Here is a 25274-nt window from a genome sequence, read left to right as displayed (position 1 = left end):
TCACAAGAGCTGAGCTTTTCTCTGAGTAGGAACAAATATGTGAAATAAAGCGTTATTTGTCAGGAAACTTAAAACCTGTGTGCTTACAAAAGATAACAGTTTGGTCTTTCGCTGCCTCTTTACTTTGCTAAAGCCTTCCTCTGATTGTTATGCAGTGCTCTCAACCTGAATTTTGCTTTAGAGCCTTGTAATTCATTACATGGGGCTTGATTTACCTCCTTTCACCCATTTTTCTCATCTCAATCTCTCTGAAGGTCTTTCAATTTAGAAAGTGGGAGAAAAGAATCTGCTACTTGGACCAAGTTTGAAAACAGCACAGGTCGCGGTTGTACTCTAATCCTTAGAGTTGCACATTGGCTAGCATCGAGACTGCTGACTATTAAGAATATTAAGTAGCAACTCTGTTTGCTGGTAGGGATAATCTCCGGCAACACCTCCTAGTGAAAAAAAGGGCAGAAAGTAAGCAAAGAGAGACACCTACTTGACTGCATGGTTCTAGCTGATATTTCCGTTGTAGAAGCACCCAAGCCTTGAGGAGAACGGGCAGCCAGACGAAAGTAGTACAAGCTGTTTGGTTTCAGCCCTTGCAGTCTGTAAGATGTCCCTGGCTCAATGGTAATTCGTTGCTGTGGATAAGTAACAAGAAAACTTTGTCATCTTCATTAAGGTTTGGGCAAGTATTTTTTATTGCAATGCCTGTCATTAAAAATCACACACAACCTACAGAATATCAAGGACACTACCAGGGGAATTATATAATGAAAATAGCATTTAAAAAGCAAGTTTCTACAAGAATAAGGCAGTTGGAATAAGCGTGGCCAGTGATCTTTTTCATGATGACACAACATCCCAATGCACTGGATAAAAGGGAGATTGAGAGGCCGTCACCCACAGATGTGTCCCCCTTTAAGGCACAGGTGCTGCTGTAACAGGGCCCATGACAGAAACTGTGCCCAACATGTGCAGTTTCAGTTAAAGAGATTTCAAGCTCATGGCCTGTGATCTTTGCAATTTAAATGGGGACAAAGGAAACATGGCCAAAAGCAACAACAGAAACTGCTAAACAGTTTATCTGAGATTACTGTAAAAGAGAACTAAAACTGCCAAGGTCTGATGGGATAAAAATCAGATGTTAGTTACTAAAAAAAGATGGATAACTTATATAAAACCTAGGTTGGTTTAAAATAATTTTAGAACTTTTTCCCCTTGGGAATATAGAATCAACAGCTACAAAAATAATCACAAACTTTTCTATAACTTTTAACATCATAAAGGACTTCTGAAATAAAGTTTCTTTAATCAAATATTAAAATTACTTTTCATGCTTGAAATTTGCCTCTGTATTTTAGCAAAAATATAGCTGTTTATTGTAAATCAATCTCAGATTGAACAAATTATCCTGTAGTAAATTTTAAAATACATGCTAATATGGCATAAATAATCTTAGGCTTTTTATGAAATACTGCTTGCTGTTCACACAAGCAGAAATCAGTCAAGAAGAATTCAAAAATAAAACCAGAGAAAACATTCCTAGGTTGTTCTGGCTTGATACTACGAAAGCTTTTAAAAATTTTAGACTTACCGAATAACAAGAAAAAAAGGTAATCGCTAAAAAAAATTGTAAAGCAGAGCAGGTGTGCCGACACTCAAGCACCCACAGCACTCTCAAAAAGGCTGCCCCTCCCATTGCTGTCTTTACTCTATTTTTTGTTTCCTGGTTGGGTGGTGATAAGGACTTAAAATAATGCCGATTTATATCTTATTAAAAACACAAATAGTTGTAATATGGGTACCTTAAGTTATATCAGTATTTAAATTATACAACTTTTTAAGTGGTTAATTTATGTGGGCTTGGTCAGCTAACTCTAAAAGCACTGCATTTAGAAGCTGGCCTTTGGAGATTCTGCTCTATTCAAACAGAAGTAATAAAATAGAAGCTTACAGAAAAAATTAATTTACTATAGTATACAAAATAATGGCCAACAAGTTAACTGATAACATTTCATTTAGTATGTGAGTGCTTTAAAAAAGTATTCCTTGTTAGATCTTAGGGGCAGTTTAAGCTTTAAGATGAAGAATGCTAAGAAGCATTCATAAAATGGCTTGCATGGATTGAGTTTTCACATATAGTTTTACTAACATTTTGTCTAAATGTTCCCTACTGGAATTTATAACATAATAAACATATTCATTACTATAATATATTCCCTTTCTAAAGATGTTAAGTGTATCTTAATAACTGATTTCTATAAACTATTTAAAGTACACTCGAGAGATGGTGTACCCTAATGGTTAAGAACACAGATTCTGCAACTGACTGCCTGGAATCAAATTCTAGTTCTTCTATCCAGTAGCATGAGACTTAGGGCTAATTTTTTAACTTCTTTTATGTGCCTCCCTTTATGATGTGTGAAGTATATTAACAACAGAGGTGGTCCAACCCAAAGCACTGTTGTATGGATTAAATGAGTAGAAGTGAAGCCCTCAGAACACTGCCTGTTAATGTATTTATTAATTATTCTGAGTTTTGCTTCTTTTCAGTGATTATCAATAATTTCCAGCCTTTTGCAATCTACTGTTATTTTATTTGCATAACATACTCAAACTTTATCTTTTAATTTTTTTAAATATTTTTTATTTTTATTTATTTTTAGACAGGAAGGGAGAGAGAAAGAAAGGGAAAGAAACATCAGTGTGTGGTTGTGGCTCGCATGCCTTCTATTGGGGACCTGGCCTGCAACCTAGGCATGTGCCCTGACTGGGAATTGAACCAGCTACCCTTTGGTTTGCAGGTTCATGCTCAATCCACTGAGCCACACCAGCCAGGGCTCAAACTTTATACATACTCACATTCATATCATAATTTTGGCATAAAAATAAACATTTGCTTTGGGGTATTTGTCTATAAAACCAGTTCGAACAAGTTCTTCTACTCAAAATCCTGGAGCTTGAATGCGGAAGAAGAAAAAAAGTATACCCCAATTTTCATGGGGTATATTAAATATTTTATAACCCAATACTTCCATAAATAATTTGGAAACTTAAATAGAAAATAGTTCCAATAGGGCAATACTTGTTTTGTTTTGCCCCCAGCCAGTCTCCAAATACCCTTTCCACTGTTTTGGTCAAGTGTTTCTTGATCCATAAATCTTTTCTACCAAGGTCCTCCGTAGATACCTGGCCTTTTACAAAACTTGGGTAAGTACACAAAAGCAGAGCAGTGCCCCAGGGCAGTGACTAATTCCAAAGGTGAGAAACGTGGTCCTACCTCCTCTCCATGCTCCCCATCTTTGTAGACCAGTTCATAGTTGGCAATGGTGTCTGAACGTGGAGGTGTCCAGGAGAGCAAAATACTCGTTTCAGATTCAGGTTCTGCTTTGAAGTTTAGTGGCTGCCCTGGTACTAAAAACATGGAGGCAAAGGAGCTTACCATCACCATAAATATTCACAAGTTCTTTCACTAGTACATCTGATTAAACCTTTCAAAACGTGTACACATGTATCAGCTTAATGGAGTGCTAGGTTGTTTTTTTTTATAACGTCCAGATAAACTTGTGTATATACAGCCCATTTTCCTCCTTCAAGGAACAAGGTCGATATTATGAATACTATCCTTGTCCTTGAGTGGTAGGATATTTATACAAGATGCAGAATGAGCAAATATACAGGGTCCAGGACAAATAATGCCCCCTTTTATTACAAAATCATAAGCATGTAGTTCTGTAACAATATCACACTCCTGTACACTATACGACATTTTAGGTGAAATGTTCAAATTAAAACTATAAATTGTTACACCCATATTATTACCCTACAAACCACACTCAAGCAGGCCTTACTTCTGCCGCCCCCTGTAGAATATATTCATCTCTGAATTTAATTTTGCATATAATAAAATTATTTACTTCATAACATTGTATATAATCAGTGAGATGATTTATATAATGCACTTTGTAATTAATATTGCCTAAATCATGATGAGTGCTAAATACATAAAAGTTATTGATATTTTGAAACTAAGTGGGAGTTTATTCTCTAGCACTGCATTTAACTTTCAATGTTAACCTATAGGCTACCAGAATCACTTAGCATTTTTTCTTACCAACCTACATTTTAAGAAATTGTTTCAAAATGAAAGGTGATAAACTATCACTTAAAAATAATTGTTTCTAATCCCTCAATAACTTCAAATGACTCAAAACACTAGATCCAATATTAAACTTAATACTGTCCCTAGTGAGAGGGAGCTAAATTACTATACAAATTTAAAAGTTTATAGAATATTTATTATAAAAAATACACTAATTTCATATAATAAAATGAATAGAATCTATACTTCTCATTTTAGTCATATAACTCAGGTAATAGACAATTTGAAAGGGCCGTATGTCAGATTTGAGAACACTTCACTCAAATGCTATATTACAATAAATTGACTAACCCTGATGTCCAAGTTAACTCCTGATTCCCACCAGGCCCTCCATCTATTATAGATGGCTAATGAACTGCAGGGCATCGCTGGCTCACCTAACCTTACACTGTTCTAGGACAATGTCTGCTCTCACTGGTCAGTACCCATGCTTTGATGGCAATGAAAATTTTTGATCATAAAAAAACACCCAAATTTGATTATTATCCCTGATATTGTAGCATGTTTCAAAGTGCTATAGCTAAACAGATGTCCATATTTCTACAAATTCACATGAAAATTCAGTGTTTATGTAATAAAGAAAACCAAGAACGGTGATTTGTACTTTATACGAGTCAGAAAAAATCTGAAGCATTTTTGGCAAAGGAGCATAAACATTCAAAAACATGTAAAATAATTTAATTTGTAGCTGATGTATAAATTCAAGTTATTAAATAATACTTGAACCATCATTTTCATAAGAAAGAATATCTTTGGAAAGACATTCTTTCTTTTTGTAATCATGTCTCTGTAGTCTGATTTAAAAACTGCCTTTTGTTTAAAAAGAGATTAAAGTCCAAAGGGACCTAGCAGAGTTGTTCCTAGGATCCCTAATTACCACCTTATTCCAGTCTGCTCTGTTAACCTGTGCATCTGTGTGTGTGTGTGTGAGCACGCACATGTGCACAGGTGCAGCAGGCACGCACACACATATTTGGACTGATGCTTAAGGCTTCCTATTTGTAATTCCATTCATCATCTTTTCTCCCTTTTTGTACCACAGGCCTTGAGATACTCATTAATTTGATGCCCCCGGGAATGTACTTTCTGAACAGGGCAGCAGTGTGTGCTTTTTTTTTTTAAGTACCTGCCCAGTGGGTGACCTAACACAATCATTCAGACTGAGACAAAAGAAGATAAAAGATCAAGAGCAAGAGAAGGAGCAACAGAGGGAAATAAAAAGCAAATAGGCTAACAGGAAAACAAATAGCAAATGCATTACTCCTAAAAGAGAAATACCAAAAACACTGGCAGCAGCAACAATGGAGGCCAAGAACTATTGGACAGATGGGTATATGACTGGGTTCTAATATCTACACAATGAGAGGGTTTCTCAGGTTAAAACCACACAAGACACACCGCACACGTATGTGTACGATCACTTATTTTCTCTAGTTTTATTCCCTTTTTTCTTTCCCCCATACTTCCACAGGTTTGGGAAAGAAGAAAGCCTGTGATAACTCATGATTTAAACCAAACCAGAATACAGCCGGTATTGTCAAGAATTTAAAACACACAGAGTTTTGAAGGGCGGCTCTCAGGATAACTGCTTGTTACGTATTTCCTCCCTGCCTAATTCTAATAATAAATTAAGTGACACTGATTGAAAACATCTTGGAAATCTAATTAAGTTTTTCTTACTTAAACTGTTTACTTTCTACCTTTTAATTTGTCTTGAACAAATTCCCAGTAGGCCTCAATATTTTATCCTTGTTTAGTGACACAAACCGCATCTAATTCTCTAATGCTGTTTGGTTCTATTAGGAGCCCACTCCTTCTAAATAATGAGTCAAATGGGCACATTAAAGTCTCAGAGGGTGTACTGTCTATTTTATTCTTGAACAAAGTAGTGGCCAGGTGACTTAATGTCAAGTCTCTTACACTAATACTTAAGGGGATCTCCTCCTCTGCTTCCATGGTCTCTTTCTTTTGAAATAATTTGGAGGGTAATTCAATTTAGTAGATTTTAAACTGGTGGTAGAAACACCAATGCCTAGAGGTGTCTGGCAGGCCACTGAGATGAATGAGTGCAGAGGCCACGTGGGGCCTGGGACCCGCGGAGAGGGCCGGCCTGGCTGCCTGAGAGAGTTGGTGAGGCTCAGCACCACGAGAGTGCTGCCTTTTGGAACATGGGCCCAGTCTTGCCTGAGCTTCTGATTTTTCAACTCAAGTTGATGATATACCTTCTAGGTAAAATCTTTCCATTTCTAACAATTGGAAATTAATTAAATTAGTTGAAGTTATTTGAAATATAGTATGGGGCTAACTGTGCCTACACATGGAATCCAGCACGTGGACTGGTGTTTTAAAAGATCTTTACATGATGTCAGGGCCTGTGCTCACAAATGCCTGATGATGCTGCTGCTCAGACTTTCCTGGGGATTGAGAGTTCGCCTACAGCTACTGTTTCCTCAGGGTGCTTTAGTCCTGGTGGAAACAACAACAATAAAGCTGAGGCATCAAAGGAAAAGAAAAGGGCTGTGAAATTAATGGATTTATTTTTATGTTCCCCACACACATGTCCTAATGATGATAACATATGTATATGAAAAACCACTTCAGGGGCCTGCGAACTGTCGTCTTCATTTTCTCTGCTTGGAGACACAGGGGCACTTCATCATCTGACAACAGATTTCTATACCAAACATCGTGGCTCCCGAGGTTCTATTAGGAAATGTTAGTAGTTGTGTTTTATGCCCGCTACACAAACACACATATATGTAACACATTTTAATGCTGTCACAGTCTTTATACCTCAAACTTACTAGCATTCACTTTTTGTGTGTCTATGTCTACTTTATTTTATTTAAGAGCTTTTCTGTGTTGTAGCATTTCCCTCACCAATTACCTGAACATAAATTTTATGGGAAACTCCGAAGTTCAGAGTAAGTCATGGGCAAATAAAAACAACCCATCCAGAAACTTATAAGCAATTATTCCACATGGAAAAGGGGAATGTGATAATATTGACCGTAAACCAAATTTAGGATTTAGATGTAAAAAGAGGAAAATAAAGTAGAAATACAAATTTTTCTTTAAAATTCTATGTAAGAAATCCTTATATTCTACAAAGTGGTGTCAAGATTATATTCTTCTTGATTTACTTATTTAATGCCCCCCAAAAGAAATACAAATATGAACTATCACCTCTCATAAATAAGATTGTAATACCATTGATAAATGTAAAGTATTTGAGCAGTAGTATCATTATACTCTATAAAAATATCTGAAGGCAAGCTAAAGAGAGAATGGAGAATAAATAAGAAATGAAGAAAAAATATGCACGTCATCTGAAATGCTGGTAATATTAGAAGAGATCAAGAGCAAAATGTAGGACACATCTCTAAAGAGAACAAGGTTAGCACATATTAAATAACTGAACCACCATTTCATCGAGCCATTTATAAATATGAAATATTACCGAGACTAGAAAGCCTAGTATCTCCAAAATATCTAGTACTTTAATAAGGTATGTATTTCAAACTATGTATATCTAACATTGACAATTAATTGAAAAACATTAAAAGCAACAGCCAGAACTATAGTGGCAGTAAAACAAAATTCTGAACAAGGAGTCTGGTTAGTAAGTGCCACAGTATATCATGGACAAAGTAAGTACTTAATACATAAGCACCTGCACAAATCTTACTCTCAATTGTCATTAAATATCAACAAGAGAATGTTACATGTTATCACAGTAGTATTTACATCCAGAGCTCCTTTACTCATTTGTAAAACTATTTAGAGAAACGATGTAAATTGGGCTTGTCATTTTGGCTATTGGACGTCAGTATTTATTTATTTATTTATTTATTTATTTTTTAGTTTGCTGATATAGGCATCCTGTTGACATACACTAATAAAATGATTTTTTAAAGTTCTGGAAATGTAAAGTACGATGACTCTAAATGTTGTAGCTTTATACTTTAACAATTTTGCAATTCCCAGAATTTGTAGAATTACCTTCCTCAAAATGTTTAAAGTTGATAACACTCATTAGTATTCAGTTAGTAAATGTATATAATTCTTTTCCTTCCAAAGACCTATATTATTAAGATACACATATGTAAATCAGTAGACTTTCCCCAAGAATATATTAAGTGTATAGAAGAATTAGAGGTCAAACATGTTTTCTAAAGAAAGTTCAGAAAAAAGATTTAAAATTTAGAAGATTTAGAATGCCTCCAATTAACATGAATGTCAAACAACATTTATTTTACTGCATTAGGTGTAAAATGTAATTTATTGCATTTCTTTATCAGAGTTTCATTTGCCATTTTATAAAATATATAGTTACCCTAGACCAGAAATATACAAATTATATCAACCCTCCATTTATATAAATATTAACATGAGACAGTAATCTTAGATAAGAACAAAAGTGATAACTTCCCTCTTAAACTGACTTTGTTACTGAACATTGTTTCCTAAGGGTCTGATTTTAAACAAGAATAGAAATGTGAGTATCAGGGAATTAAAAATACCAAAAAGAAATGAATACATTTCAGATATAGAACACATAAAAATTTTTATGTCTATGTATATGAAATTAAAACACACTTGAGAAATCCATACACATTATTAATCAGTAAATTCTCATAGAGAAAAAGGTAAAATTGCAGTGAAAGTAATAATGTCTTTAAATTTTATATAACCTGACCAAAAGAACATTTCATAATGACTTATGTTTTTGCCTAGCAGTGATCCCAAGAATTAGCTAGTCAGCAGCAAGAAAAAGGAGCAGCTCAGCACTAATTATATCAGGATCTCACATCATTGTGTTTGGCAGTTATCCACTAACATCCAATGGCCTTTGTTAATTAAGCCTACAGAACCCATCAAATCATTGCGCTATTTTGGAAGATTTTTTTAGCCTATTGATCTTGGCAGGCACAAGTCATTATGTCATCATATATCTCCTCAATCAATAAACATTAAAAGTGCAACTATCGTGGAAGGTTCTTGGAAATATCTTAATGTATAAAATGTCTGAAAGAGATTGGGGACAACTATTCTAATATACCTGTGACCCATTCATCTAGGGTTTTCTAATTTCAGAGTCTCTAGACTACATTAATTCAATTCCCCTGTCATAATACTACCTTCACTGAGTTATGATTTATTTTACATTTATGTCTGCTGGTAATATAGAAAATAAAAACAAAGGTCTATTTAAACATCAGTTCTATATCTTTCAATAAACCGTGACCAAAGGCATGATTATCTCTTATTCTGTAGGATTCTCATAACTCCCAAGAATTCTTCTGTTTTAGTTGGATTTATTTCCAGAAATGATTTGTTTTTTTCGACAGCTGAACCTTCTTGTTATTAGAAAAGAGGTTATAAAACATTATAGGTGTCTATATTTAAATCTGTGGTTAGAAAAGTTAGAATCAAATTTAGTGACTGAGTATAATAACCTTTTATAAGAAAGGTATTCCCTTCTACTTCTTTCAGATAAACTTATTTTTTCATATCTAAATAGCTTAACACACTTTCGTACTGGGATGATATAATAGCCACCTCAAGTATTGCAGAGATCAGTTATATATAATCCTTAAGTAAAGATATGAATAAATGGCTACACTGTATTTCCTATCTCTATTCTTTCATTGAACAACTCATGGGCACAAAAGCCTAGTAGGCATTAAAACTATCAATTTGCAAATTATTAATTGGAGAGATAATGGTGTTCAGAATGTATCTAGGGTACCCAGATTTAAATTCTGCCATTTATGACCCAAAGCAAGTTCCTAAATCTCTTTATTTTCTTTGATCCTCAATTTACTCATTGGCAAATGGGATAATTCCCTATCTATCTAACTGGGTAGTAAGGATACTTGCAAAATTCACAGCAGAGTACTCAGCATATTTTAGCTGTTATGATTGTAATGATAGTTTATATTACGTATTAAGTTATAAAGCATTCCTGTCTATTGTCTAATCTATAGCTCTGTTATGGGTTTAAATGTGTCCCACAAAAGTTCATACTGAATCACTAACCCCCAGAACCTCAGAATACTACCTTATTTGGAAGCAGGGTTGTGGTAGAGTTCATCAGTTAAAACCAGGTCATTAATTTGGTCCTAACCCAGTATGACTGGTATCATAAAAGGGAAAATTTGAACACAGAGACATGTACCCAGAGAGAATGACATATGGCAATGTAGGCAGAGGTCCGGGTGATGCTTCTACAGCCAAGGAACAGCTGAGATTGCCGGCAAGTGCCAGAACTTCCCTCACAGCTCTCACAGGGAACCAATTCTGCTGACACTGTGATATTAGGCTTTTAGCCACTAGAACAGACAGGCAGTAAGTTCCTGCAGTTTAAGCCACCCAGTGTGTGGCGTTTCATTACAGCAGTCCAGTAAAATGAGTGAAATCCCTAATCTCTATGGGGTGGTTATCATTTTACATGAGAAAACTGAAGTCCAGAGAGATGAAGTAACTTGTTCAAGGTTCAAAATATTAGACTGGGATGCAACCCCTGATTATATTACTCCAAGACCAGGGATTTCAAAAATAATACAGCTGAAAAATCAGAAAAAACTAAAAGTGGATTGTAGGGATATATTCTCCTCATATACCATACTTATATTTTTGAATGGTCCTCGAGTTGCTAAAACAGTATAAAATAATCTCATAACAGTTGACCATTTTCAATCAAGGAAAAGAGCAAGACTCACAGATTTCTATATTTTCCAATGAGAAACACACAACAATTAAAATGAATCAACAGTATATTTCTGTGTTAATATAGCAAATAAATGCAGAACTGCAAAAGCCAAATAGGGAAAACACATGGATGGTTTTGGTGTAATTGTGGTCAAAGTTATTTTTATAATTATCTTTCATACCATTCAAGAAAATTGTAAATCCATGAATAGACCAGTGAGAACCAAGTAATGGTATGGAAATACAACACAACCCACCTGGCTGTAAACATGTGCTGAGGTTTCTAGCAGCCAGGGCAAATGGCAAACATAGTCATGTGATTCACAAAGCCCATGACATGAAAACAGGTCAGTGATTACACAGTGTGATCGAGTTCTGATACCTGAGAAAATTCACTAATTCATGCCCAAGATTACCAATGAGTTACATGCCTCTAGATTACAGATACTAACTCCAATAATACAGTTCTTATAAAATTATCAGAACAAACCAGTGGCAACCCAAAACACTGCTAGAGTAACTCAAATTTTAGAGGAGCCGAGGCTATAAGGGGTCGAATGAATAGCTCTCCAGACATTCAAGAGTAAACTGCAGACGAAAGCTGCTGTTATATTCCTAACCCAAGTCAAAACCGATCACTTCAAATCAAACAGCAGGGAGAGTTGATTTGTAAAATAAATAAAAATAAAACCACTTATAAAAAGAAAACCACTGGCAGTGCCAACTTTTTCTTCATAAAATAGTTTGGCATCTGCTCTAATGCCCAGTAAAATGAATGAAGCAGGCCCTGGCATTTGACCCTAGATCTTGGTAACTGTCTTCCTTCACCCCTGAGGCCATACAAAAAAAAAAACCACATCAAAAATACATTAGAGGAATATTTATTTTTAAGCAAGTAGCTTCCTGGCAAATATAAGCCATTTAAATATCCAAGGCCTTGACAGATGGTTTTATTTTCAACTTTATGTTGAACTCTCCAGTCTTTCATAAATTAAATAGTTGTTGACACTATTCTCTCAGCGTATAAACAAGAATGGTTCTTTTGTTTTCAAAATGCTGCATGGAGGATGCATTCATCCATGTCATACAAAAAAGTTTTCAAGTAATTTGGGTACAAATGACAAGGACAGGATGTTATATGCATCATCCTTCTACTTACATGATTATTTAGTCTCTCAGGTGTCCACACCTATTTTCTTTCCTGAACCCCTCACTTAGAAACTCTATGTCTCAAAAATTTAAATGTATAACATCTTTGTTCTTTGTTTTTTCCCACCTGTTAGCATCAGCTCCTCCCTCCTGCCCTGCTCCCCATCCACACCTAGACTTACCTCCTGTCTGAGTGATGACTTGTATGTCACTTGAAAGAGGACCATCTCCAATTGAGGTAAAAGCCAGGACTTTGACAGAATACGTTTTCTGGGGCACTAAATTGCCAATAGTAGTGATTTGGCTGTCAGCTACATTGTGTTTCATCCAGTTGTTGACGTGCTGAGTGGGATCCATCGTATAGTAAACTCTATAACCTTGGATCTGCCCATTTGGCTCTTCGGGTTCCTTCCACTGCACCAGAATGGTGGTTGAACTCAACATCCGTGCTTGGACATCCCGTGGGGCGCTGGATGGCGCTTGCTCTGAGGTCTGTGTTAGCACGGGCTCACTGGGAGGCCCACGCCCAATGTTATTGACGGCGACAACCCTGAATTCATAATCTGAGTAGGGACTTAGTCCAGCGACACTGTAGCGTGTGGTCGCTACCCCATCAATTTCTTTATACGGTTCCTCAGAATTTTTAGGTTTATGCTGAATGATGTAGTAAGAGACAGGCTCAGGGTTCCCAGAGTCCCACGTCAGTGTGATGCTTGTGGCGGTGCTCTCGGTCACCACAGGAGTTCCTGGGGGTTTGGGTAAGGCTTGGTGGGGCAGGGGGAGGAAAAAAGATAGTTACTACCCATCACTTCTAAGACATTTTAAGAATCCATAAACTCTACTGTTGAAATGACAGAATCATGTATCTACTAAACATTTAATTAGATGAAATTCTAGCAAAGAATGTGTTCTAAATGGTCAGGGAAGTATACTAAGACTTGTGTACATGACAAATCCCATTTTACTAGAAGGGCATCATAGCATTGTACTTTGGGGCTGGTATACAAATCCACCCCTCATTAGCTATGTGATTCTGAATGTGCTGCCGAACCTCTCTCTGCTTTAGATTTCTCATGTGAAAAATAAGAAGAACTATATGGTTGGAATTGTACAGCTGGGTAACTCTATTTCATGAGTTTGCTCTGGTGATTAATGACCTAATCTAGTAATGCTCTTAGCATGTATCTGGTCCCCTCAAAAATATTATTTGCAATTATTACTATTATTATAAGCTTGGCCAATTAGCCACTTGCTTTAAGATATAAATGATATAACTAAATACCAATAAATGTTGAAAATAATATATTGAATCTATTTTAGAATACACTGATTTGATATTAAATTGCTATGGATGAATAATCCATATTGTTTTCCAGTTGTAAGATGTAAGTAACATTATTATAGTTTTCTCATAAATATCTACTCAAGATATTGAAATAAAAAAGAATAGTAATTCTGAATTAATTTCAAATTCATATTTTTGCTTTATATTAAAAATGCTGAAGAATCTAAATTAAAACATATTTATAAATCACTTTTTAAAATATTATTATAAGAAAAGATAAAGGAATTAAGCAAAAAAATCTCATAGACAACAGTATTGTGGTTACCAGAGAGAAAGGAGAGTGGGAGGAGGCAGAAGAGGGTAAATGGAGATAAAAGGTGATGGAAGGAAACCTGACTTGAAGTGGGAAACACACAATGAAATATAGAGATGATGTATTATAGAACTGTATACCAGAAACCTACACAATCTTATTAACCAATGTCACCCCCCAACATTCAATAAAAATAAAGCATTACTGTACTGGTATGTATTCTGTATTCACCACCAGTAACACCTGAATTACAAATATTTGTAATTAAATCCACCTTTTAGAGATCCTCTTTTTTTACTTTCAGCAGAAGAACACAACTTAAAATGCTACTAACTGAGGATATAAACCATCTGTATTGGTGACCTCACACTTAACGTGCCTTTCTCTGTATGACTCTCAAAGGCAGAGTTGTCAGGGGAGAATACACCACCAACTCTTTGGAGACAACTCAGAAGGTAACACAAGTTGGCTCTTTAGTACCCTGTTTTCCTTGTTGATATAAAGGCAAAAAGGACAGTACTCCCCAGAATGACAACTTTTCAAGAGCAGCACACTTATACTTAGTAACTGCTAGATCCTCCATACCTAGAACACTGCCTAGCAGTGAGCAGGTTTTTGGTATATTGTTAAATGACCTGCTGAATAAATGAGTCAGTACCCATTCTCCTCACTTTCTTCAAGCTGCTGTTTTTGTGTTGGTTCACTTTTTGTCTTCAAGATTGACCCTTAAGGTTTATTTACATTTGAAGCAAAGAAGGTAGGGAAATAGCAAGAGCCAGGAAAATAAAGATAAGAAGTTGAACAAGATATTAGTTTAATGTGTCTCCTGCTTTTGATTTCTGAAGGTTTCCAGTAAACCTTCAAATATTTAAAGCTAAAATGTTTATTATGAGAAGGTGATTCACTATTTGTACATCATTCTAAAAAGGATAGAACAATAATATCTGGTTGAGATTTTACTAAAAAACAATAAAAAAGATATTTGTTTAAACAATCTGTCCTGTCATTTTTCAAGGAAGTAGGTAATCCACATTTTCCCTTGACTTCTGAATTGTTAAGGCAAGTAAACATATTGCTAAGTCGCATTTATTGTACAGTATGAAATTTGTATCTGTTATATATGGATAAGTATGTTTATTATAGTTAAGAATATGCAATATAATGTTACTATTTTAAATGGTTAAATGTTACCAGGGGTGTGTACCTTTGTTTTCTTACCACCTGATTGATTTTATAAGGCATGTATTTAATATATATGCTTGGCTGGAAATACAGCACCAACAATAACAATGTGTTTTATATTTCTTAGGATCAAACTTTCTAGAAAGGGAAGATAATTTGTGTTTATTTTACAATAGTTCCAGATATCTGCAGAAACTTCAAGTTGTCCTGAGTATGACCCATTTTGCAAAAGTGTTTTAGAAATCTATAAACACTGGGTAAAAACAATACCCTTCACACACTCACTTTTTTCTTTCTTTGATTCAAAAATATCTGTGGAATGTAGTACTTTGGTTATATTTAGTTCACTTATTTCAAGGAAAGAATATTCCTTGAGCATTTCATCAATACAAGGTGAAAAGATAAAGCTAAAAGAATATTATCCATTTGCATTTTGATTTTTAATTGTAGGGTCCATTAAAAATTTTTAAAGGATTATTTGACCATGTTAATTATAACTCTTTCTTCTTTTCTGTTTGTCTTCAGGGTTTTTGACATTTAGTAAAAGTTATTTGGCTTTTTCTATCATGTGACTCTTATTGAAGTTCTGGATTACTATGAAATTTGCAGCCTTCAGTCCTTCTATAACAGCTGATTGTGTCTAGCATTCCTCATTGTGCCGGAGTAGTTCCTGGGCCCACCCAGCTGTTAAGTAGTTTGATGATCATTGCTTCTTAGGCTGACAAAACTTTTAAGAGAGAAACTACCTACATAGATATGTGTCTCTTAGGTGATACCACAGACTGATTAGACTATGACATCTAAAACAGTAAACAATAAACAGATTCACTTTAGAATTGTTAGGATAGACTTTATAGAGGCATCATCAGTCAGGTGACTTGAGGATAGCCAGACCCTCGAAATGTTAGCCATTGAGCATACCTTTGACAGTGATCTGTGCTATTGCTTCGATGACACCCAGTGTTGACATGGCAACACAGGTGTAATTTGCTGACTGTCTTACATCATTCAGTTCTAGGACATTTCTCCCTATTGGCATATCATCTTCAGGTGTCAGGTCTTCTGCCCCCAACATCCACTTCACATAAGGCATTGGTGACCCCACAGCCACACAGGTGATATTGACACTTCCACCTGGCATGATTTCATGATTAGTGGGTGGGATAGAAAATCTTGGTGGGACACGACGAACTGGAACAAAACACAGGGGAATATGATAAAATATACAAGGCAAGAAAAATAGCTTGTTAAACAGATGACATGCACTGTACAGACAAAATTAAACAACTGGAACATATTGTGGATTGTTCAAAACAAAACAAAGAAAAACTGTGGATAATACAGACCAAACAAGTATGATATGTGTATACACACAAAAAATTTATCTAGTTTGGTCATTGATATCTTAGACACATTCATACAAAAGTTGATTCAGACCTATAAGGGCCCCACAAAGAAACTATCTACAAACTAAAATACACAAATGTCATGCATAAGATAAACACAAAACATATACATACATGCATATGACAATGATTCTATGCATTCATGTATATGTGAAAAAGGAAACTGGAAGGTCACCAGCAGGTCTAAGTCGGATATCAAAAACCAACTGCCGTGCTGTGTACTTCCAGTTGCTGTGAATGTACATGTGGAACCACATTGTTACATTCAAGCCCTGGAAAACATCATTGAGAGTACAGTGGAAGTACAATTGATTTGCTTTCAGACTCAGAGAAGATGCAGCCTCCAGACCTCACACTGACACTGGACCAAACACAGAAATATGTATACATATCGATTCACAGTCACAGAAGAAGAAACAGAGCCAACGCCAGTAAAGGTACCAAACTGGGTCATGCAAGGCATGCACAAGATGACATCTCAAGGCCCGTGCTTAGGACTCTGGGAAAATGTCTGGAATCCAAGACAACGGTGACAGCAGAAGTAACAGGGTAATAGAACTAAACACAAAGGCTGGATGTAAAGTACAGTGATTGAAAAGGGAATTTAGGGGATGAGAGGGTGTCAGTAGGAAGATATTAGATTAAGCTAGGTTGTCAAAAGTCAGGATTGCAAATTTAGAAAGGAAGCTGGGTATTTGACATTCAGGATTCCATTCAGTTCATATCTAAGGTAAGAGAACACAGATGATGATGAGAAAATATGGTAAGAGGATTTTATGCCTACATTCAAATAGAGGGACACTGCATCTGACACATACAGTAGCACATGACATTACAAAAAGAGGTCATATTAAAACACCACGACACAAAAAAATTACCAAGCAATTACAGTTCAGTGTTCCTGCTTCAGATAATCTGCACGTTTATGTGTCAAGTTTATGTACATAATGTAAGGAGAGGGTAAGAGACACAGGTTTCATCTTGGGCTTTTATTGGCAATAGCTTACACCAGGAGTATTTTAGATCAAGAGATCAAGAGGTAATCATTAGGAGCATAGCTTAAATACAGATAAGAAAGTGATGTTTTTAAAATCATAAATCAAGCAATAAACAACCTTATAACCCCAAGAAAGTAATGAGTAAATAATTCTGTCAACTTTTTGGCTGCACTTAAGGTTGAGATAAACCTCCGTTGATTGGAGAGGGCTCGCTGCGATGGCCTCACAGGTGAATAACAGGCATAGGAGAAGTAACGAGAGAGCTAAGCATGCCTCCTGCAGCCAATTCACAGGTTACACAGAGCAAGCAGGAGCCAGTGGAGACTCTGAGGTGTCAAAGAACATATCAAGAAAAACGGAGGACAGTTTAGTCTTCATGCTTGGGATTAGGGGAACAACTGCACAGAGTCATTCTGTGGGCAGCAGGCATCCTTGTAAGACAGAAATTAAAGGTGGGGTGGGGGTTGGGAGAAGTGGAGCAGGAAGGAAAGCAGGAACACTGACCAAGTTCGCCGGACCTGAGAGAGTGGAGTGTGACCCGTTACCATGCACCCAGGGACATTCTTTCCCATCATGCACTGCAGTTAGATACCACCAGCAAGCACTGGAAGTCACAGCCAGGGCATTCTCTGCTGAAACATACTATTAACCAAAAGAAGACCACAATGCAGCTACATTCATTTCATTTGTATTCTTTGTTATTGGTTTAATTAATAGTTTTGTAAGGTGGGTAAAAAGTAAAAAACACACCAACCTTCTCGCAGCTCTGAGGGATGTAGGGGGTTTGATGCAGAACACAATGAAATGAGGAAAGGAGAAAAACAAGGGAAACACAGAGAGAGTAAAAAGGCCATATCAAGGCTTTCAACTGCTACTTGAACATTTTTATTTGCTCTAGTTAATCCTTCCTACCTAAGCTAAAAAGTTAGCAATACCTCACAGGCTAACCTGGTATTAGAATCAACAGCTAGCATCATTTTGAAATTTTTCCATCGAAGAAGGTTCACATGCCTCATGCAGCAAAGGAGGTCGCCACTGTGAGGAAAAGGTTCAAGGGGCTCTCAAAGAATTTGGAGAAGAAGTGGTTTTCTTCATACTTTCCCACCCCAGATGCCAGAGAGCCATAGGAGAAAAAAACAACCCCACAAAAACAACATTATCTCAAACAAAAATTTCAAAATCAAGCTAGATATCTTCCTAAGGGAACCCATCTTTTTGTAACTTAAAGCCCTCTCAGTCTATCCCCACCCCCACCCATGCCTCTTGTGATTATTCACAGACACATAGAACTGGGATAAGAGCATTTTTACTGGCAAAAAAAAAGAAAAGAAATGAAAAAACTACAGGAACTGGCTTTGGAAACTCTGGGGGAGAAGAAATACTTATTTCTAGTTGAAATGAAAAGCACAGCCATTCATAAGCTCAAAATTTAATCATTTCTATTTCTTATAAGAAAATATGATGGTATTCTCATTCATTCTTGTCCCTAAAACAACTAATATTTAATGAAAATATAATCAGTGTTCCATGTCAATCAAAAGACCAAGCTTTTGAGAAAGTCAGTAATTTTAAAAAATGTATGTATATTCATATATATGCACATACATAATAACATGTGTTTATAAATATGAACATATAAAAGAAGGAAGAGAATACAATTGTGCTATTTGCATGTAGCACCTTTTTTTCTTTTTAGAGTTAGAAGCTTTATCCTTACAGCTCCACAGCAGAGGTCCTGAAGACACAAACACCTTTATGCTTGGAGTTGCACAGGGAATTGATTAGTAGCACACCAAGCAGTTATTTCAGGGTTGAAAAAGGAAACAGAAGAGAAACAGCAACAGAAAAAGAAGGAAAAGAAGGAGAAAACCTCAAACAAATGCCAAGCACAGTTCAATGCAGTAAAAACAGAAGTCAAGATGTAAAAGTGCACAGATACTTACAAACTTCAAGCCTCAGGATAGGTTTTATTTGAAAGTGGTCAAAGTTTTTAAATGATATATTTATACTTGTTAATTCTCTATTCACTAAAATGCTTCAGCTACTGTAAATATTAGCAAATCAGCTTGTTAAATACTGACATAACGACACAGGTGCTGTGGGTGTCTCAACTCCCCCTGAACCTGCATGAAGAAGCGATGCCAGGGTTATGTCATTCCTACCTCTGACATATAAATTGGCAGGGGCAGAATAGCGAGTGCCCGCGCTGTTGGTGGCAACACACTCATATTTTCCTTGGTCAGATTCTTCACTCTGTTCGATCTGAAGGGCGCCTGTATGGATATAAAATAGATTGCCAAAGAGATGGTCAGAGAAGGCTTTCTCAGTCCAGAAAACTAAACCTCTTAACAATATGAAAAGCCCTGCAAAGCGAAGGTCCACTCAACGTCGATTCAATCTCTTGCTAAGGTGCACAGACAGAAAATGATGTGATGAGAAAAACATATAGAGATTATTTTTTTACATCATCAATGCTAGCATAATAAAACAATATCTCTTTTCCCAAGCAAGAATTCTAGTCATAATTAAACACTCTTATTTCCTAGACTAATAAAATGAAGATGGGTGAGACTGCTTCAAGGAAGTATGGCTTTTAAATAAAACAAAAGATTAATTTTTGGTTTTGTTTTGTTTCATTTTGGTATCAAAAGTGGCGCAAAAGATAGGTATGCTCAAAAAAACCAGGCCGGGTTTTCAAGAAAGTCTTCTGCTGAAGAAAGCCAAAAATACGCAGCGAACACAAAAAGGCTGCACAAAGCAAAAAAAAATTAAAATTAGTCATTATATATTATGAAAATATTACTTAAAGAAACAAAACTCCCTTAAGACATGCAGATTTTTAAGAAAAGAAAGACAGTTTGCCACAACTTACAATCATTGATTACATTTGCTGAAAAACAAAGAGCAGTTGAATTAGAAGGTTTGTAAAAAGTTAAAAAGCAAGGCCTGTGTGAGCGAGGTCAAGCCAGCCAGCCATGGCTCGAGGGCCTCCAGACGGATCCCCTAAGACACCCGTCAAAATCCACCAGTGGGATTAGCAGTGTGGTGTCACAAAACCCCAAGAAAAATGCAAAACAAGAATTATACAAGAAACGAACACCAAGTCAAAGTATGAAAAACCAGCAACACAACATACCACCAAGAATACTGAGCACCTTTGGTTTCCATAGCCTGAAGAACAGAAGATCCAAAAATCCAGAGGCGAGTAATCCAAGAAAAAAAGAAGTGGGGGACAAAAGCATTGCTGTCAGGTTGTAGGCGAATGGGAGCAGGTGGAAAGGGGAGTCATTCTTTGACTTTTAAGACAGTAAGAGAAAAAAGAATTGAAGAACAAAAGCAAAAACCTTTTGAAAGATAAAGACAAAAAGCAGGCGTTCCAGGCTGTCTTCTGCATGTCTGGCACTGTTCTCCAGACCATCTTGGCTTTGGTCCAGAACAAGAACAGCTAAGGAAGAAAAAAATGATCTTTTTTTTTTCTCCAGTTGGACAAAAAAAAAAAAGAGAAAAAAGAAGAAAAAAAAGAAAAAAAGAAGGAAAAAGGAAGAAGAAAAGGAAAAAAAGAGGGACAGATGGTACGCTGTGACTGGTCTGTGGTCTCAAGACCTGGATATGCTTTCTTTGAAGCATATCACAACTGAAATAATCATTTTCATAAAGAAAGAAATGAACAAAACAAAGAGAAAAAGAAAAAGGAACGGAAATTCACAATATGAGAATCACCAATCATAACCGAACAGTACAGAGAAAACAAAATAAAGTTGATGGACATTATCGGAATGATTCTGAAAACAAGACAGAGATGACAGTGATGAGAGGACAGAAAGAATGAGTAAGATCATTCTGTGAACGTTAGTTCAGCACTCTTACCTCTTATTGGTGTACCACCTGGGTGGATAATATGAATGCAAATAAGATTAGAAAGAAGAAGCATTAGTACGAGAAGAAGGAGGCTAGGGCTGGGGAGAAGAATTAAATTAGATTTACAGAATTAAATAAGGTCTTAAAAGAAACTTGAATTACTATATTGGTAAAACAGGAATATATTAGATAGTATTATTAGATCATAAAAGCAAGTTGCATTACACCACAGAGGGCATAGACCACAATAGTCAGCACTGCCTTTCTCAGAGCAGCAATTGAGTTCTTAGGTCTGGGGTCATATCGGGTTAGAATTTATCTTATATGCCTCACAGTCTCAAAAAAATAAAATGGACTAAACAATATTTTTCAAAGACAATTTAGAAAATACTGGCTAATCTATTTAAGTATATATATAGATATACAAATATATATATATACTGTCACAAGAAATGTTAAAGACTAACTAAATACAAACACTTGATTGGACATCTTATACCACTTACTACACTACAGTTGTGTGCTCTAACTTGTGTACTCTTTTATTTTTCTATACAGTGTTCTCACGCAAACAGTTCTGTGGGTGTGTGCATGTGCGTGCCACTACGGAGGTCTGGTGTCTACACTGACAGTTAGTAAAATGCATGCCATGCATTTTATTATTAATAATAATATAATAATAGTCTGAATATGGAAATTAGTGGGGGTGAAGTGCGCTTCAGAACTAAGCACTTACCAATAGATTCTGGAGATTTAAATACGGAGAGAAGAAAGACAGCATAAAAATATTATTATATTCTTTATAATTTGGTACAAATTTTTCAGAGTTAAAGCTTTATATACTAAATCATCTATGTTACATGTGAATAATTAATTCTTTATTTACAATAACAGAATGCTAATCTACACAATTCTGCTGACAACAAGCAAAAAGAGGCAGTTAACAAGACGCTTTAACATCACAGGACAGGTCAAAAGCTGAGAATTCTGGGAAGACAGGCAGTTAAACAGCTTAGAATTCTATATCAATATTATTACCATTGTCAAAGTAAACCATTTATTAGTAAATGTCCCTGTAAAATTACCTAGGGACTGGTTCTAAAATTTCAGAAATTTAGAATTACCTCTACCTTTAATCTAAAGAGAGCAAAGGAATAAACTTGAGATGGGGATGGGAGAGGGAGAAAAAGGCAACAGGGAGCGAGAGAGAAAGCGGCAAAAGCTGGAGTCTACACCAAAAGCAGACTTCTGTAGATCCAGTCACCGGAGGGTTCACAGATTTTCAGTGTGTGCACACACTACTGTGGCTAGTGTGTACACATGCTCACTCACCATAATATAATAATAACAGCATTAATTAAAAAAATCCCCTCCTTTCATTGGTACTTTGTAAAAGACTTAAAAAAGAACACATCTGGTTACTCGTGAGATAACATTTCTGTGTTTTATGTACTAGTGAAAAGAAAGTAGATGTGAACCAACTTACTAAACTTTGGTATTGTGATGAGTTCAAATGTAGAAACAACAGAGAAAACACACGTTAATAAAATTGAATCATTTTAGTGTTTCATATGAACATTTTAGTTTTTAATGGATATTACCATTGGAACTCCTTGCAAGTTCTGAATGAAGTCCAATGTTGAAATAAATTTGTTTCAAAAGAAAACAGTGAAAGAAGAAAGAAAGAGGAAATGGATCCATCAAATACTGCAGAAAAGCAGTAAATTAAAAAAAATTGTCAAAAATACAGTCACAGCAGTGAGCAATGTGGATTAAACAGAAGCTGCAAAACACACAGGAAGGAGAAAGACAGACTCTGAAATAGGCTATGACATCACAAACATGGACGACACATTAAATAACAGAGAAAGAGAAGAGGGAGAAAAATCAATACCTAGAAATTAAAAATAAATAGAATTAAGTAAAAAAAATAGAGAGAGAGAAAGCTAAAAAAAGAATCACTAGGAGTTAGTGGAAACAGTAACAAGACCCTACCTGATCGTAACTGCTTAATTCGGCCGTTGTTGTTGCTTGTGTCGACAGGTAAGAAATCTTTAAACCAAGTGATTTCTGGATCCGGATTCCCACTGGCTGCACAAAGCATGGTGGCAGTGCGTGTACGCTCAACCACCTTCAACTGTGGGCCCATGTCAATGGTAGGGAAGCCCCTGGGAATTTGATCCTCTGCAAGACAAAAGGTGATACATCGTTATGGTAACAAGTCAGATGCCCAAGATTAAAGAGATATTGCCCACCGATTTTTTACTTTACCATACTCAGTATTTGATGAAAAGCTGATACAAACCAGGTGGCATGGCATTATTAGACTAGGATACAGTCAGTGTTGCTCCTGGCTGGAAGAGTACACAGTATAAGAGGTCAACAGCCTAGCAAAGAGCTCAGATACATGTGATAAAGACCATGCTGAAAGGATGTACAAGGCCTGTAGGGATGAGTTGAGTTGGCCAGTAAGAAGGGATCATTACAAGCACAGGCATTAAGACAGGAAACTTTTCATGAGGAAAAACCCTGGGATCCTAGCTTAGCAGGTAGATGAAAAAGCAAACAGGTTAGCTGGGCTAACCTATCTATATTCAATTCTAGTATTTTTTTGTAACTTTTAAGTAAAATATGTATATTTTTTCACAAGCATGATATTCAACCTAAATGAATTCTTTTGTAAGAAATTTCAATTAATCAGAAAATTATCTGCGAGTCTCCATAAAGAACAAAAGCAACTTAAAAAGAAACACCTTAGTGTAAGAAAATACTTTTCCCCATTCAAAAGATCTGTACCATTTTTGGTCACTCAAAAGTTGAAATTTCTAAATTCTGAAACTTCAACTCATCTGCAGTTCACTCTCCATATCCCACATTGAAATTGTCCCAGATATTAGATCTTGAGAAAATAAAGTCCTCTGAAATCCCCAAGCATGACCCACACTGCCAACTCTTCCAGGCAGCATTAGAAAGAGGTATAAGGAAACTAAATGGTAATGGAAAAAAAATACAAAAAAGATGAAATAAAAAAGAAAGATATTCTGTTCAAACACTTAAGGGAATGTAGTTATATTGGTGATAATTTCTAAATTACAACTCAGCTGTTTGTTTGAAGACCATTTTGAAACATTTTGACTCCCAATTAAGCCTGATGTTAATTTAATCAACAATCTCTGGTGATTTCTGATGAATTTTCATGAGCCGCAATTCCAAAATGACTCAAAAGCACAAACACCAGTGAGTCGAACATTAGAAATCATCAGATGTGCCGCATGACTTCTCCTTGAATGCCTTCTACAGTTTCTGGTGTGGCCCTGTGAGTCTTGCTCAAGTCTGAGTGAGTTATAATTTCTAGGGCAAAGGCTCCATTGTGATGCCTCCACTGTGTTTAGTCACACTGATGTGTTCCCCACCACCCTACTCTATAACTTTGGGGTAAACTCAATCTCCTAAATCTGATGAGCAACGTTCTTTTAAGTCAGGCCCCAATTTCTCTCAGCGGAAGTTTTTTATGCCCACACTGAACTTTTCACCATTTAACACAGCCAAAAATCACCTTCTCTGTAAAGCTTGTTGAAACTCTATGAAATGTATTCTATCTTTTCCTCCTCAGAGCCACCACAACAGTGAGGGCCTATATCTGTCTTGCACTTTTTAATTCTCATCAGTTTATCCCTGTATACCACAAGTTATTCCAGTCTCATTTGTATCAATCAAACTGGTCTGGATTGTCCAGTTGTAGGAGAACTGCCAGTATTTCCAAGTCTAAGAATGAGTACATCCCAATGATTAAAAGGAGTTTTTCTACTATACATAGTAGCAAAGTACTTCTGGTAGAGACCTGATCAGAAAAATAGTTAAGGACCAGAGAGATTTTTGAGTGTGAATAGTGAAAGAATGTCACAATACTACCAAAGAAAAAAGCTCCCAAGAAAGAAAAGGTGCCCTGAACACCCAGTCCAGGTAATTACAAGAGAAAATTGAGGGTCTCATAGGAAAAGTGTGGACTCTGGCTCTCACAAACCGAGATTTATGATGGACCAAAGGAAGTAGCTGAGGCAATCTGGGTTGATAGCTGAATTCCCTAGAGAGTATTTTATTATCCCACCAGCTAGTTAGAGCTAGAGATTAAAATATTTAGAAAATTAGTTAACCTCAAAGAGCTACGTTTTACTGAAGTTAAAAGACAGGGCTCTTCTGAGGATGCAGTAATACACTA

At 36.1% G+C, this 25274-nt stretch overlaps 1 protein-coding gene across 8 annotated transcripts in view; it reads right to left on the bottom strand.

The window, feature by feature from the left end:
- PTPRD (protein tyrosine phosphatase receptor type D) overlaps positions 1-25274 on the bottom strand; it is a 514409-nt gene that overhangs the window by 182471 nt on the left and 306664 nt on the right. For 7 of the 8 annotated variants that reach the window (XM_045840041.1, XM_045840044.1, XM_045840045.1 and 4 more), the window contains exons 6-11: positions 23051-23239; positions 19360-19470; positions 15715-15984; positions 12196-12777; positions 3269-3402; positions 482-626 (exon numbers count right to left, since the gene is read on the bottom strand). In XM_045840041.1, the coding sequence (XP_045695997.1) occupies positions 482-626; positions 3269-3402; positions 12196-12777; positions 15715-15984; positions 19360-19470; positions 23051-23239 (1431 nt within the window). Of the gene's footprint in view, positions 1-481; positions 627-3268; positions 3403-12195; positions 12778-15714; positions 15985-17951; positions 17964-19359; positions 19471-21064; positions 21083-21791; positions 21801-23050; positions 23240-25274 lie in introns of all 8 variants that reach the window. The other variant, XM_045840040.1, reaches the window with a different exon arrangement.

Source organism: Phyllostomus hastatus, unplaced genomic scaffold (genome assembly GCF_019186645.2).
Source record: "Phyllostomus hastatus isolate PE091 unplaced genomic scaffold, TTU_PhHast_1.1 phas_contig_34, whole genome shotgun sequence".
Classification (NCBI taxonomy): Eukaryota; Metazoa; Chordata; class Mammalia; order Chiroptera; family Phyllostomidae; genus Phyllostomus; species Phyllostomus hastatus.
This window is presented reverse-complemented; position numbering and strand designations above follow the sequence as displayed.